The sequence below is a fragment of the Engystomops pustulosus genome, chromosome 3 (assembly GCF_040894005.1).
Source record: "Engystomops pustulosus chromosome 3, aEngPut4.maternal, whole genome shotgun sequence".
In the NCBI taxonomy this organism is placed as follows: Eukaryota; Metazoa; Chordata; class Amphibia; order Anura; family Leptodactylidae; genus Engystomops; species Engystomops pustulosus.
Genome location: NC_092413.1, coordinates 16,379,911 through 16,396,369, shown reverse-complemented (window position 1 = coordinate 16,396,369; position 16,459 = coordinate 16,379,911). Strand labels below are relative to the sequence as shown.

General features: G+C 43.1%; 2 protein-coding genes across 2 annotated transcripts in view; one reads left to right on the top strand and one right to left on the bottom strand.

Annotated features, from left to right (window-relative positions):
• The window catches only part of KCNK2 (potassium two pore domain channel subfamily K member 2), a 77,219-nt gene extending 62,648 nt beyond the window's left edge, over window positions 1-14,571 (top strand). The window contains exon 7 of the mRNA XM_072140128.1: window positions 11,599-14,571. Coding sequence (XP_071996229.1) covers window positions 11,599-11,916 — 318 coding nt within the window. The 3' untranslated portion in view covers window positions 11,917-14,571. The remainder of the gene's footprint in view (window positions 1-11,598) is intronic.
• Window positions 1-16,459, bottom strand: part of LOC140121017 (spermatogenesis-associated protein 7 homolog) — a 287,164-nt gene that overhangs the window by 212,190 nt on the left and 58,515 nt on the right. The gene's annotated exons all lie outside the window — the stretch shown is intronic.

Genomic DNA, 16,459 nt, shown 5'->3' with positions numbered 1-16,459 from the left:
ATCACTGTATGTGGGCGGGGTAATCAGGACTCTCACTGTCAATCACTGTGTGTGGGCGGGGTAATCAGGACTCTCACTGTCAATCACTGTGTGTGGGTGGAGTAATCAAGACTCTCACTGTCAATCACTGTGTGTGGGTGGGGTAATAAAGACTCTCCCTGTTTATCATGTAAACAGGTAATTGGCTTGTGTTTATACACAATGGCCAATCTATAGCGGCAGATCTGCAGGAGGAGGGAGAGGACATCAGTTTGAACCAATAATAAGATGGGGGTGTATCTCAGACTACTTCCCACCCCCTGTACACACTGTAGGTAAGGTTTCCTCTAGGGGTCACGGCTCTGCTTTCACAAAGCTAAACTAGATCTGGGGATAAAAAATAGGAGGTTATTATCTACGGATAACATATATTATTTAATAGGTCACGACTGGACAGTGAGATGTCAGTTTGGTGGCTTCCCGCTGGCTGTGTGCCCTGTTATGGGTTATCCTCCCTCTATCCTGAAAATTGGCTGCCCCTCCGTAGCTCGGTATTAGGCTTTATAATTATTAGGATAATGTAATTGTTATTTGCGCTGTAGCGTCTTGGTGATGAGCTCGGCTCTTATCTCCTGATGAGCTGGCGCTCCACGCGATGGTTATTGCCGTCACTTCACCCCCCCCCCCCCACCTGTGGTGGTTTGGAAGTCTCCAGGCAATCTACAATCTCATTAAGAATAACTGATGGTCCAGGAAGACAATTACCACCGAATGGGGGAGATTTTTACATCCAAGAAAACACAAAATGAAAGCAGCAACGGAGATTGTGTCAGTGACTACTGTCATTACTGATGTTCTCCTCTAATGGAGGATCGGCAGAGATGCCAAGACATGGCCTTCACTTCTCTACTTTAGAGAACTGTCGAAAAATGTGTTGGGTGATCATAGAGTGTCCCCTACCCAATCCCCCCCACATGTAAACGCATTGTAAAGAAGTATCATTTTAGTTTCTCAAGATCTTCAATATTAGAAAACACATGTTTTATTCAAATTAGCTCCCCGGTGCATTGGGGGTGGAGCTTTGTCTCGTGTTGCACCTGTTTTCTTTTTCACGGAACCTTCCCTTTATACTTGTAGAGATGAGAGGTTTTGTAAAATGAAAACTGGTGCATCTACCGGTAGACATGGCTCCGCCCCTGATGCACCTGTAGTCTAATTTGCATAAAAATGTATTCCTCTAAAATAAAATGAAATTTTCGAAAATTGAAAAAGGATGTTTGGAATACTTATTCTTTAAGTATTTTATTAATAATATAACTTATTTTATAAGTTCTATACAATGCTACTTATTATACCTTTAATGTATAGACTGCGCTCCTAATTTACAATGACAGTACCCGTTAAACTTCTTAAAAAACATGGCGATGTAATGCATGTCAATAATTTTAGATTACAGACCTCAGAACAGAAGTTTTCACCAGCAACCCAGACCCCAGCGCCCAAAAAGTACAGAGGCCCCGCCCATGGGCTGTCACCTTTTGAGTATAGTGACGTCTATAACTCTGCTCTACTAAATGTTCGCGGGGCACATCACCCATTACCTGCATTTACAATCCTGGCTGCACCTTACGGATATTGTCACAGCCAAAATTTTTAGACCCCACCCCTTGCACTGTCCACTGTTTTTCTGAAAATGCTCATTTTCTAGAAGAGTTTCCACAAACTTGACATTTTTGGACATTTAAAGGGAACCTGTCATCAAGAAGGCACAAAAAACCTTACTCACCCCACCTTTCCCACTGTGCTTTTGTTGAAAAGGGCTGTGCAGGCATCCCATCTTAAATCTGACTCCTCCCACCAGTAAAATCATTCCCCGAACCTTTTCTTCCTTTGCTGACTCCGGCCACTACTGCCTGAAATGATGAGAAGATCTGCAGTTTCCCACACAGTGCTCACTACTCAATTCACCATGCAGTGAGAAAGACATCATTCTGGTAGGAACAGGAAGTAGACAAGGAGAGGACTTCCTGTCAGCTAAGGCTGAGATTTAAAGAGACAGGAGGCATGGCAGCCTAGAGGAAAACCTGATTCTTCTCTTCAGAAGTTGACTCATGTCTAGAAAAATCTCTGTAATTAGTGTACGGTGCCTCAGTGGCAAATAATTTTAGTTGACATGGGAAGGATTTTAACCCATAACTAGCAGTAGTATTACAAGTGTGAGGGGTAAAATTCTGGTGACAAGTCTTCATTAAAATCTGAACTTTCCAGGACTGAAATAAAAATTTCTGAACTTTATCATTAAAAAAAAAAATTATATATATATATATATACAGTATAAAAATTATAAATACTCTCTGGAGCACAGGTGTGATAGTAATCCTCGACTGCGCGATCAGACTACACAGGATACGTTTGTAGTCTGTTACCATGGAGACACACAATGGAATTCTAAACAGAAACCAATGAGACTATTTGTAAATATGTATCACTAATATAATTGGTGCAATAAATGTTAAATATTTCCTTAGTTAAATAATAAGAACCTGCATATAATATATGGCTTCTATCTAAGACTGGATAAACTCCATGTACTGATGATTCTCTTGGGCCCTTGATAATTACTCCGTGTTCTAAGGATATTTCTTCTCCTTAATGCTGTGGAGGAAAAGCCGAGCAATTAATGTATTAAGCCTGAACCAAATTCTTTGTACAGATAATAAGGCGGCCCGAGAATCCTGCCCCGAGGCAGAGTTTGCTTTGTAAACAGCGGCCAATGGGGAGGTTATTCTGCGAAAAGGTAGCGGCGGCTTATTAGATGATTTCTTTTATGTGCACTCAGAAAGATAAATCTCCCTATAGGTTGTTTTTTTTACATTTAAAATAAAAATGATAATAAATATACATTTAATTAACCAAAATTTAAAGAAACATGTCACCATGACAACTAGACCAAAACCAGCATCGGCTTCAAGGCGAAGGAGACTCTCCAAACGTTCTACTTCACTTTTCTCTTTAGAGTTTGTCTCTTTTGATCTTTTGTCTTAAAGATGCAAAATACTGACCCAATACTGATCATGTGAATGAGGTGTAAGACTGAACCTAATAGATTACCGGTTAGCAAATTGCTGACAGGCAATAGAGGCAGTCATGGGTGTCCCCGTGATACATGGCGCGGGTCACGGGCACACCCTTGCCCCTCTCAGTTCCGCTGCCTCTGTCCTGCTTCCCTGCACGGACTCACCTCTCCACGCTCCTGGCTCTGCTCCGGATCCCACTAGGCCACGTGCGCGTTCCCACTCCCAAGTCCCGCGTGCACCGGCTATTCTAGATTTAAAGGGCCAGCGTCCTCCTGATCGTTAATCCGGCACCTCCCTTCCTGCTCGTCGGATCTTCAGCATCATTCCCTGCTAAGTGAAAGCCCTCCAGTGTTGCTGTGTTACCAGTGTTCCTCTGTGCCCTGTCATCCGTTCCTTGCTGTCTTTCCGTATACCAGTCCCTGGCTGCCTGCTTAAACAAATTTTGTGAATTTTTACCATTTACAAGTGCGGACCAAGTGGATTTTTTCTTCTTTTTCTTTCTTCATGTAAAGAAAAGCTGCCTACCTGTTCTGTGTGCCCCTGCTGTCATCCCAGGCTCGACTGTGTCCTACATCTCCCTCCGCACTACCTTGGCTGCCAAAGAACTGGGGTCAAAGGGGAAGACAGGGGAGGAGAAACAGAGCAGGAGAGGGGCGTGCCTGGAGAGCCTCCTCAGGACTACGACAGACCGATGCAGCAAGAGTTCCGTCAATCGGACCCATAGTAGCTAATTAGCATACTAGGGGTCGTAGGTTGGAGATAAAACTATCAAAGTTATAGAACACATATATAAATGTGCATGTCCACACAGATATGGAAGAAAGCACTCCACCCCGGTGGGGGCTCCGTTCAGTATGGATAACACACAAACCTACCTGACACTAGTTACAGTATCCTTGGTCGCAGTCGGATATAGCTCTTATACCCCAGTATAAAACAAAAAGTCATCCAATGATACAAAAACAGTATGAAAGCAACCTAAACAGTATTGAGCACGATTTTAGGTTGATCATGAAGCATACTGATTTATACAGATCCAACTAAACTCCATAACATGTCCATATCCCAATAGAGCTCCCCCTAGTGACGGCTTCCAGTGGCCAAAAATATATCATGTAGCTGTTGAGATGAATGTAAAAAATGTGACCTCACTCAAGAATGGAAAGTACAGACGTGTCTATAATTCAGGCCAAATGACAGACTCAGCTCTGCTACATCTGTAGACAGTAGGACAGTACAAAGCCATTAACTAAAGTAAAAAAAAAAAACTCAAAAAATCCAAAATGGATCCACTTGTTTGTGGTTAAGTGGGAGGTAAAGTGCTGAGTCTTTAATGGAAACATTGGGGCAGATTTACTTACCCGGTCCATGCGCGATCAGCGGCGCGTTCTCTGTGGTGGATTCAGGTCCGGTCGGGATTCACTAAGGCAGTTCCTCCGCCTTCCACCAGGTGGCGCTGCTGCGCTGAAGTTCCCCGGAATACACTTAAGTTCACCGGCCTATTCCTAGTGAAGGTAAGTGCAAGGTCCGCGACCCTTTTTTTTTTTTTTTAATTTCGTTCGGCCACACCCCCCGATTTCCATCGCGTGCATGCCAGCGCCGATGCGCCACAATCCGATCGTGTGCGACAAAATCTTGAGGGAAATCGGCGCAAATCCGAAATATTCGGGTAATACGTGGGGAAAACGCGAATCGGGCCCTTAGTAAATGACCCCCATTGTACTTTTTGGGTCTGAGTGCTCCTGCTTAACGTCCTCCATTATAGACAGTCGGATTATTGTAGTTTTCCCTCCCGCCCCTTTTGCGGAATCCTCAATGTATTTGTTTAACACATAATTAGATTTTATACTTTTGGATACAAAATAAAAATGTGTCCTGTCATCATCCGCGAGAACATTGGGTTCCATAAACAGAGCGGCTTAGAATGAGCGAAGGGGAAGTTTGTGAATTCATTACGGCTGCAGAGCTGCGCTCACTCTTCTCCGCCTGCTGGAAACTCATTAGATCTCGGTGACTAAAGACGAGCGCATCTTCTAATTGAAAGCCTAATAGACTATCAACTGGGAAATATCAGTGATCGCAGTGCCGCCACGTGGTGCACATTGCGCTATATTGCGACACACACAGCATTGTGCACATGTGTACGGAAATAGAAACAATGGATTTTACAGTTATATCCGCAAATGTCCTAAAATATTTCCTGCGCTCCCTGGTATGAACCTTCCTAAATCTCTGGACTTGGAGCCTTTTGTGATATTCAGGATAAGTGTGATCAGATCAGGGACCCTCCAAAGCTGGACCCCAAACCAGTCAGCTATGTGCTGGCTATAACATCTTCTATCTATAACCAGTCTCTTCTAACTATAACCAGTCTCACTTCTAACTATAACCAGTCTCACTTCTAACTATAACCAGTCTCACTTCTAACTATAACCAGTCTTTTCTAACTATAACCAGTCTCACGTCTAACTATAACCAGTCTCACTTCTTACTATAACCAGTCTCACTTCTATCTATAACCAGTCTTAATTCTAACTACAACCAGTCTCACTTCTATCTATAACAGTCTCCCTTCTAACTACAACCAGTCTCACTTCTATCTATAACAAGTCTCCCTTCTAACTATAACCAGTCTCCCTTCTAACTATAACCAGTCTCCCTTCTAACTATAACCAGTCTCCCTTCTAACTATAACCAGTCTCTTTTTACTACAACCAGTCTTTTCTAACTATAACCAGTCTCACTTCTATCTATAACCAGTCTCCCTTCTAACTATAACCAGTCTCCCTTCTATCTATAACCAGTCTCACTTCTATCTATAACCAGTCTCACTTCTATCTATAACCAGTCTCACTTCTATCTATAACCAGTCTCACGTCTAACTATAACCAGTCTCACTTCTTACTATAACCAGTCTCACTTCTATCTATAACCAGTCTTAATTCTAACTACAACCAGTCTCACTTCTATCTATAACAGTCTCCCTTCTAACTACAACCAGTCTCACTTCTATCTATAACAAGTCTCCCTTCTAACTATAACCAGTCTCCCTTCTAACTATAACCAGTCTCCCTTCTAACTATAACCAGTCTCTTTTTACTACAACCAGTCTTTTCTAACTATAACCAGTCTCACTTCTATCTATAACCAGTCTCCCTTCTAACTATAACCAGTCTCCCTTCTATCTATAACCAGTCTCACTTCTATCTATAACCAGTCTCACTTCTATCTATAACCAGTCTCACTTCTATCTATAACCAGTCTCACTTCTAACTATAACCAGTCTCCCTTCTATCTATAACCAGTCTCACTTCTATCTATAACCAGTCTCACTTCTATCTATAACCAGTCTCACTTCTATCTATAACCAGTCTCACTTCTAACTATAACCAGTCTCACTTCTATCTATAACCAGTCTCACTTCTAACTATAACCAGTCTCACTTCTAACTATAACCAGTCTCACTTCTAACTATAACCAGTCTTTTCTAACTATAACCAGTCTCACGTCTAACTATAACCAGTCTCACTTCTTACTATAACCAGTCTCCCTTCTAACTATAACCAGTCTCCCTTCTATCTATAACCAGTCTCACTTCTATCTATAACCAGTCTCCCTTCTAACTATAACCAGTCTCCCTTCTATCTATAACCAGTCTCCCTTCTATCTATAACCAGTCTCCCTTCTAACTATAACCAGTCTCACTTCTAACTATAACCAGTCTCTTTTTACTACAACCAGTCTTTTCTAACTATAACCAGTCTCACTTCTAACTATAACCAGTCTCCCTTCTAACTATAACCAGTCTCCCTTCTAACTATAACCAGTCTCACTTCTAACTATAACCAGTCTCTTCTAACTACAAACAGTCTCCCTTCTAAGTACAACTACTCTCTGTTCTAGCTCTTACCAGCCTATTCTAATTATATCAAGTCTCTCTTTTTTTACTATAACCAGTCTCGGTGCTTACTTTAAACCACCTCCCTTCTTACTATAACCAGTCTCTTCTAAGTTTGACCAGTCATATCTAACTATTACCAGTCTCTATTATTATTGGAAACAGTCCCTGTTCTAGCTATAACCAGTCTCTTTTTTTACTATAACCGGTCTCTCCTTTTTCTCTCTTCTAACTATTTCTAGTCTCTTTTCCAAGTATAACCAGTCTCTTCTATATAAAACCATTCACTCTTTAACTATCAGTAGCAGAAGTGACTGCACATAACTTTGTGCTGTACATTCCTGACCCAGACTCTTTTGGACCCAGTTTGCGCTGCGCTCCACATGGCAGGGAGCTCCTGTTCTATAGAAACTTTTATAATAAATTTTATAGAAACTTTATAGAGTCCCTTCAACTTTCTCCTAGCCATATCACCAATAGTGTGAGCTGGCGCCAAATCTACTTAAAAGGGTCGTACCAGGGGGAGTGTCATTACCCCTCATATTTTTCGGTAGCTCTTTCACGTTGCAACAAAAAAAACTAATGTTTTGCAAACTAATAGCTTGCATGTCTTTAATTGTATTATGGAAATTATGGAACAGACTGTGAAAATTGTATGTATGTTCCTAAAATTAAAGTTTATCCAAAAAGGGTGTGTCCTCACACTGCTACGCCTCTACTTCTCTACAATGAACTGCCCCACAGCCCCTCTGTCCTGCTCTGATTGGCTACGGTAATATCGAAACTGAAGCCTGCTTTCACTCCAAGCAAAGGGGAAGGGCTGGTTAAAAGCTCATTGCACAGAGCACAGCAGTGTGAGGACACTCCCCCAGTTCACAATCCTGCTGCTACTAACAACATAGCATGATTGTGTGTATAGTTCTAGATGGTCAAAACTGCTGACAGGTCCCCTTTAAATGATGGCATAAAATCCTACACGTATACAGTGCGTTAATGGTTCTTCTTCTGCTGTATCGTTCTTGAATGTTAATCTCATTTCGCAGGTGGATTAACAGCCCACGAGGAATTAATTTACTGTACATAATGGATATGGGAGAACATTACATACTTGTTAATGAAGCAAGCTGTTTCTTCACTGAGAGCAAAATATGCATCGCTGACAATAAAAACCATTTCTCCTCTCGTCTAATAAGTGTACGTTCCCCGCCCAGGGATTTAAGTCATTAGAATCTGGGATGGAACGTGCTGGAGCTGCTGAACGGCCGGAACATTAGATCTACACATGTGTATCGGGTGATGGGGTGGAGGTTTCAACGGTCAGGGAATGGGGCGGGATTTTAGAATGGTAGTGGTGTGTACCTCCCCTTATAGGCTCCTCCCATTATATATAACACCTCAACGATCAGTTGTCTTCTTCTCTCCAGCTGCCACCGACCTAAAGGACACTTTGGGCCACTGTATCATACTAGAGGGACCGGTGAACTGCACTTTTAAGACCACTAATGGGACACAAGTGAGCAAACTGAATAAGTCTTCTTGGCGCTGTTTATCTGAACCATCTGGGAACAGTAGATGTTTTTGTTAAAGAAAAATTTTGATGTGTGCCGTCCACTATTCAGTACGACGTGGTGGTTGTAATATAGCCTAATATTCATTTAGTAAATTGTTGGTTTTGCAACTACCTAAAGGAACCTGTCAGGGCGATTTGGGACTCTAAACCACTCACAGGTCCTTTTGGACCGGTGGTTTAGTGTCCCAAACCGCACTGTATGATTTTTAACCATTGGGGTTAAATAAATAATAAATTCAATATATTATTTGTTATATTTCATTTTTTATATATTTAATTTTTAATATATATATTAATAAATAATAAATAAATTTTAAAAAATCAACTTTATACTCAGCTCGTCCCTTGTACGTTCCTGCAAGGGAGGACAATGTATTAAGTGCCAGCTTTACTGTGCAAGCGCCGTATTGTCCCAGCTTCACTTGCCTCTTCACAAGATTAGGTGCTAATGTGGTTGTTGAGTTGGCGTAAGGTGTTGGTGATAAATAGTCACAATTCCTGGCGGTCAGCCAAGAAATGTGACTATTTCAGGACTTTAGAAAACTAGCGTAGCTCCACCTCTCTGGCAGTAAAGAAACTGAGGTCAGTACCCCCGACCTTACAGCACATGCCCTGGACATTGTGTTGTTAAACAGAGGTTTACTGATCCCAGCCTAAAGCAGACTCATGTCACTTGTCCACTGGTGAAGGGGCAGATTATGGCTGCCATGGGCCCTGGGCTGTATAAAAATTGTAGGCCCCCGACAAATAAAATTGTTGGTTTGACATTTGCTAGCAACATACAGTACCAGAACCAAGCTATTTTGGGAAACAATGAGGGTCCCATCTGCTACTTTTGGAGGAGCTTCAAAGGTTCTGGAGGGTCTCTTGTATACACGTGAGACAGGAGACAGGACATATATATATTAGGATTTTCAGACTAGAGGTCCCTCTTTTAATTATGACTAGAGTCTAGTATTTGACTTCGTGGGTGGTTAGGATGGCCATGGGATCCCCAGAAGCCTTGGGTCCTGGACTAACACCCAAACCCCCAGATTGTAATTTGCTACTGTGCTGGTGCCATTCACCTAGCGTTAAAAATTTTTTGGATGGGGTAATATCTGCAGTTCTCCAGTGGTTGGTCCTAAGATCCAATTTTACTGGTGGTCCTAGTCATCCCAACACTAATCCTATCTACAACGGCCGTAAAACCTACACAATCTTTTTTGAACCTTATAGATACATTTGCAGTATAAATCATGAAAAAGAAAACATAATTTTTCTCCCCGGATCAAAGGGTTAGAGACATGAGACCTCCGGCTTTATATATCATCTGCATTTATTCTTTAAAAAATATGTTATTTATTTTAATGGAAAATAAATGAGCTGTAATTCGGCAGCCATTGGTCTCTGTTCCCGGGAATGTATATCAGTCAGTGTACGGCTCTGTGCGCAGGGCAAATTAAATCCAATTTTCGTTAATGCAGTAGAAATCCGCTTGATCAATCAAGATACAAAGTGCTGCCGTAATTATGAAGTAAAAGACGTGGTAAGGAGGGAATTTCAATAAGACTTGATTGAATGTACAGTATTCCTGGATACAAGACATTGGAAAATAATAATTAGTGACGAGTTTTGGTTTGATGACTAAAGAGCTCCTCCGACCCTTCTGATCACGACCCTTTTCTTAATTAATGGACCTCAACCTCAAAGAACCATAGTAACTTGAAGCGTAATATCAAAGAGTCTGAACATACAATCTGTAGGGAGCTGCTCAATGTTGCCTTTACGGGAATCTTAAGGAAGACTTTCCTCCACTTCCATCAGATCTTTCCTTTAATCGGTGGTGATCCACCGTTTCCGGTGCAGATGGGACGTTTTCTCTAAACCCCACTATTCCTGAGAAAATAGTTTTGGCACCCAATATGTTCATAAGGTTCTTTACTGCTGGGTGGATGTTTGTTGACTGGACCAGACAGCCTGGAACCTCCCACCAGAACCTCCCACCAGACAATAGATCCAACAACTTGACTATGGGATACGAAAAGTGGTGGCACTGAATGCTCATGAATACTCAAGTCTGTGCCAAACATTCTGAGTTTGGCTCCTCGAACCCAGACTTCAGACAGTAGTCCAGGTTTAGGTTCTGTAATCAAGGACAACCCCCCCACCTTAATAACACCCATGATTGGTGCCAATGGGTAGCACCTGTGGTCCCAACAAAGCCGTGCCAAGCCGTGACCTCACTTCCCGCGACAACTTTGCCGGTGGCATTTAAAGGCTTAACACTCACAAGTGTTACTCGCTGGATACAAAGAGTAACATCTACAATTGTTCCCATGCCCGAAACAAACTTTCATGTGAGGTTTGGTCAAACTTGACAAACCCAAATGTGAACAGGTCTGCTCGTTGCTCCTCATGAACCTTGAGGGCTGCAGAAAAAAATTTCCAACTGCATGGGTGGTGAAAGGTCCTCCTTAAGAGCATCAGCTACCATTGTTATCCAGAAAATATTCATGGCCACCCTTCTTTAGATGATATTCATGGCCACCCTTCTTTAGATGATATTCATGGCCACCCTTCTTTAGATGATATTCATGGCCACCCTTCTTTAGAAGATGTTGAAGGTCGTGGAGAAGTTGTCATGGGGAAAGAGCTCAGGAAGGGCCTGGATGTCTAACTTGAGTTTAACAATATTTAACAGGATATAGTTACTAAATATTAATTTAGCTTAACTCTAGTTAGGAGATTGAGATGTCTAATACCCGGTGATCACCTTCTCGGATCTGATAAGTTAATCTCAAGTTGCCTTGCGCCTGGGACCGCCAACAATCAACTGTAATTTTCTTAAAAATATAGTAAGAAGATTTCAGTCCACAGCCCCAGCACAGGGTCATCTAAGTACCAGAATAAAATCAGGGACTATCAGCATACTTGTGCCAGGTCCTCCAGACAAGGAGATAGGGTTCTGAAACTCCAACTCAGATTGCGTAATAGTGTGTTTGAAAATGGGTCTCCCAAGTCATAGTTCTATGTAATAATATATTCTTAAACCAAAAAATCTTACACTTTCCATCATTTTTATCTCTCCGCAGGTTGGCGAATTCAGGGCGCACGCAGCAGAGTGGACAGCAAACGTCACAGCAGAATTCAAAGAGACCCGGAGGCGTCTAAGCGTAGAGATCTACGACAAGTTCCAACGGGCTACCTCCATTAAGCGGAAGCTATCCGCAGAGCTGGGTATGAGTCCGAGTCAGGAAATGACTCCGTGCAAGAGAACCTTGTCCGTCAACCACCTGACCAGCGAGAAAGAGGCCCTCTCCTCGATGACGAAATGCGACAGCATGTACCTGAATGGCTTGACTCCACACTGTGCGACCGATGAGATTGCCGTCATCGAGAACTTTAAGTAGCTCCACCTACCGACTCCACTGTCGCCGGAATAATACATTTGCCATAAATAAGACTACCAGCATTTTTACAGCCTGCATGAGCTCGAAAAATGACAAAGACCAATCCGTACTGTTATAAACGATATCCAATATGTAGTTCAAAAAGACTCAAAAACTCCACAACGTCTGATGCCTTTCGGTGCCCAGACTGTTTTCATCTTTTTTTCTATCGTGCCATAATACATGCAATGTTATCTAATATTAGCTTCAAAATTTTGGTAAAAAAAGAAAAACAAAAAAACCCCCCTACAAATTGGGATTTGACTGGCAATCGGAACGCACGGTCCGTGGGCTCTGTGATTTTGTAACTGGAGAAGTCATTACGAGATACTGTACAGCCTTTAACCTAAGAAACTTTCTATCAGTGCCTTACTCCGCATAGACACAACCTCCATAGCTGTTATTTTTTTAATTTAGGCCTGAGGAATGTATTTTATCGGCAAATCTGTTGAGCTTGAAGGAGTCGTACGTTGGTGCCTAAATGCACATGTCAGGAAAGTATGGAAGATGTCCAAAACTTCAAAGACGCAGCACATAAGTGGAATGTTAAAGACCTGAAAATAATGTTTTTTTTAATTCTTTGGTGTTTTTTATGTTGTTTTTGAAACCTATATTGCTAAAATGATCGTTAAACTTAACCTTGGTGAAAAATCATGGGGTATTAACCTGGATTTCTCCAGTGGAAACCAAGGGGAATGGATATTCCTGAGATAGGGAAAGATTTGTTCCTCATGGGTGTGAACCTTTGGTTGCCCCGCCTCTCCACAATTATAGTAAGGAAAGGAGAACTGGTACTGATATAACATTGACTTTCTTTTCCCACACGGAATGCAGGCAAGTGAAAAAGTAATATGTCCCATACCTGGAAAAAACAAAAGGTTTTCCATAGATATCTAAATGCATGTTCATTGGTCTTCAGTTGAGATCCATGACCAATCACAATTTAGAAGGTAATTTTTTGGTTAAACTAGTCTTGCTATGTCTTTCTTTATGCTTCACTGTTTGGCCCATAAAAATGACCAGGTATGTCTGCTAAAGGTGATGGGTACAATTTACAGGGGCCATCATCATCATCTTATCACCTATTTACAGTATAAGTGATGAGGTTGGCCATTGGTAGCCCCTCCGATCATGAGAATGAAGTCTGATGTCTCCATTATGATGGCCAATTATGTTGAAGCCACTTCAGTTTACGAGGCAAAACTATACCTACCAGGGATGTATCATCAACTTATCCGAGGCTTGCTCCTTCCTGCTCCTGGTGCCTCTACTTCTTCTCCGTCAGGCCTGTCCTAAAATAGCTACTGGGGTGGATTCTTACAGGACATTTCTAGGACATTTCACGACATACTTGATGGGGCTGTCAAAGAGGATCAAGATAGAGGGTGCTAAAATGTTGGCGTCGAATCACCAATATATCAGGCAAATATTTCTGGTTGGAGAGTTGCCTTATGGGTCCACCTTGGGTCAAGGGTCTTGACCGATAATAATAACAGAAAAATTTTAATATTTTCGTGTTCCAGGAGGAAGGTGCCATGGGGAACTCTAGAAGTACAACTCCATGGCAAACCACCTCTTGGAAAGGTCTACTCCCGGCCCTTGAAAAAGGTGGAGAAATGAAGTCATCTCTATGTAATGGCCGTAATTCTTACTCTTAGAACCCAACTTTTTGGTTTTTCATGTTTTTATATTATCAGTCCATCATAGCATGCATGGAACATCTCAAGTCATGAGGCCACAATGAACGACACCTGAGGCTGATACCTGATTAGGATAGGTTATATATGTAAGTGATTGGTGGGGGTCGTAAACCCAGAACCAACAATGATCTGCTCTTCTGGCAGTCCATGGGTTCTTGTAGACATGTAGTGGAGGAAGATCCGTCCATCATATGCTGGGGATCTCCAACTCTGCTCCTTCTACACTGAATAGGAGGTGAGCTGCAGTTCCTTGACATGGCCACTATACACTGGATGGAGCCTCCAGCTTCCATTTCCAGCCACTTTATTTCCCAATACTCCGGAACAGCTGATCAGTACAAGATCTGAAGTTGGACCTTCATACTGATAACCTATCCCCGGAATAAAGGGGCAGTGCAGGAAACCCCTTTAAAGGAATTGATACAGAAAACCCCTTTAAAGTTTTCATGCATAATCTGAGAAGTCACTCCGGCACCTTATTGCTTATATTATGCAAGTCAATGTGATATAGCCTGAGATGGTAGCGATACTAGCAGAGGGCGAGTAACCACCAGTGATAGGAACGGCAAGTCTCCGAGTAACACAAGCGCTTCGTTGCAATAAGACGCCAGGTGGCGCCCTCCCTCCTGCAGTATGGGCTGTAGCATGCAATACCCACAGGGCACAACACTGTTACTACTGCTTCATTTATGTTTTTTTTTTTTGCCCATTTTTGATCTTTTTGAGTCAACAAGGCTTCCCGGTATGAGGCTGGAACTAATGAGCACAAGGAACGCGCACCCAATAGTATTGTCCCGCGGATGATGAGAGTGCTAGTCGCTGGGACTGTGTCTCATTGGGAAGTGTAGGACGTTGTGGGTTTCCCGGACAATGGAACACTCATGGAAGAGTTTTTAATTTTATTAAATTATATTTTACAAAACGGATGATTTCTGGTCTCATTCATTTCATTACAGATGGTATCAAATAGATAAAAAACTTCCTTATGGGACAATGTTCTTACCCTGCAGAGTTTCAGGGACTAGTAGGATCATGGATAGCAGAAAATACAGCCATCACAGGTGTATTACCATACACTTACCGTATGTGTTGAAAAACCCAAACTCGGCTTATACTCAAGTCAAGAAAAAAAAACGTGCACTCACCTTCCGATATAGGGGGCTGGCACACTATATACTACAGGGGACTGGCAGGCTATATACTACAGGGGGCTGGCACACTATATACTACAGGGGGCTGGCACGCTATATACTACAGGGGGCTGGCACACTATATACTACAGGGGACTGGCAGGCTATATACTACAGGGGACTGGCAGGCTATACACTACAGGGGGCTGGCACGCTATACACTACAGGGGGCTGGCACGCTATACACTACAGGGGGCTGGCACGCTATACACTACAGGGGGCTGGCAGGCTATATACTACAGGGGGCTGGCAGGCTATATACTACAGGGGGCTGGCACGCTATATACTACAGGGGGCTGGCACGCTATATACTACAGGGGGCTGGCACGCTATATACTACAGGGGGCTGGCACGCTATATACTACAGGGGGCTGGCAGGCTATATACTACAGGGGACTGGCAGGCTATACACTACAGGGGACTGGCAGGCTATACACTACAGGGGGCTGGCACGCTATACACTACAGGGGGCTGGCAGGCTATACACTACAGGGGGCTGGCAGGCTATACACTACAGGGGGCTGGCAGGCTATATACTACAGGGGACTGGCAGGCTATATACCTCAGGGCGATGGCAGGCTATATACCTCAGGGCGATGGCAGGCTATATACTACGGGGGGCTGGCAGGCTATATACTACGGGGGGCTGGCAGGCTATATACTACGGGGGGCTGGCAGGCTATATACTACGGGGGGCTGGCACGCTATATACTACAGGGGGCTGGCACGCTATATACTACAGGAGGCTGGCACGCTATATACTACAGGGGGCTGGCAGGCTATATACTACAGGGGGCTGGCAGGCTATATACTACAGGGGGCTGGCAGGCTATATACTACAGGGGGCTGGCATGCTATATACTACAGGGGGCTGGCACGCTATATACTACAGGGGGCTGGCAGGCTATATACTACAGGGCGATGGCACGCTATATACTACAGGGGGCTGGCACGCTATATACTACAGGGGGCTGGCAGGCTATATACTACAGGGGGCTGGCACGCTATATACTACAGGGGGCTGGCACGCTATATACTACAGGAGGCTGGCAGGCTATATATTACAGGGGGCTTGCAGGCTATATACTACAAGGGGCTGGCAGGCTATATACTACAGAGGGCTGCTGGCTGTACACTGAGGAGGCTGTGACCAATGCATTTCCCACCCTCGGCTTATACTCGACTCAATAGGTTTTCCCAGTTTTTAGTGTCAAAATTAGGGCTTATACTCGGGTCGACTTATACTCGAGTATAAACGCTTATATGCCATCTGAGTAAGCTCTTAGACTGGGTGCACACAGGACAGATCAACAGAGGGATGTACTATGCAATATACAACACAGCACAGAAGTGTGAGGACACTCCCATAGTGCAATTAGTCTAGCTCTAATGCTGAAATATAAATCCATGTGTAACAGTCCTGCTGTTACTAACAACATACATAAAATATGGTTACACATCCCTCCAGGGACAATACCTCACACTGTCTATAGAAAGTAAAGAGCACAGAAGTGTGAGGACGGGCCCTTGGAGAAGCTACAATATTGGAATATAAATCCATATGTCACAGTCCTGCTGCTACTAACACCACACACAAAGGTACCTCCCGGTAGA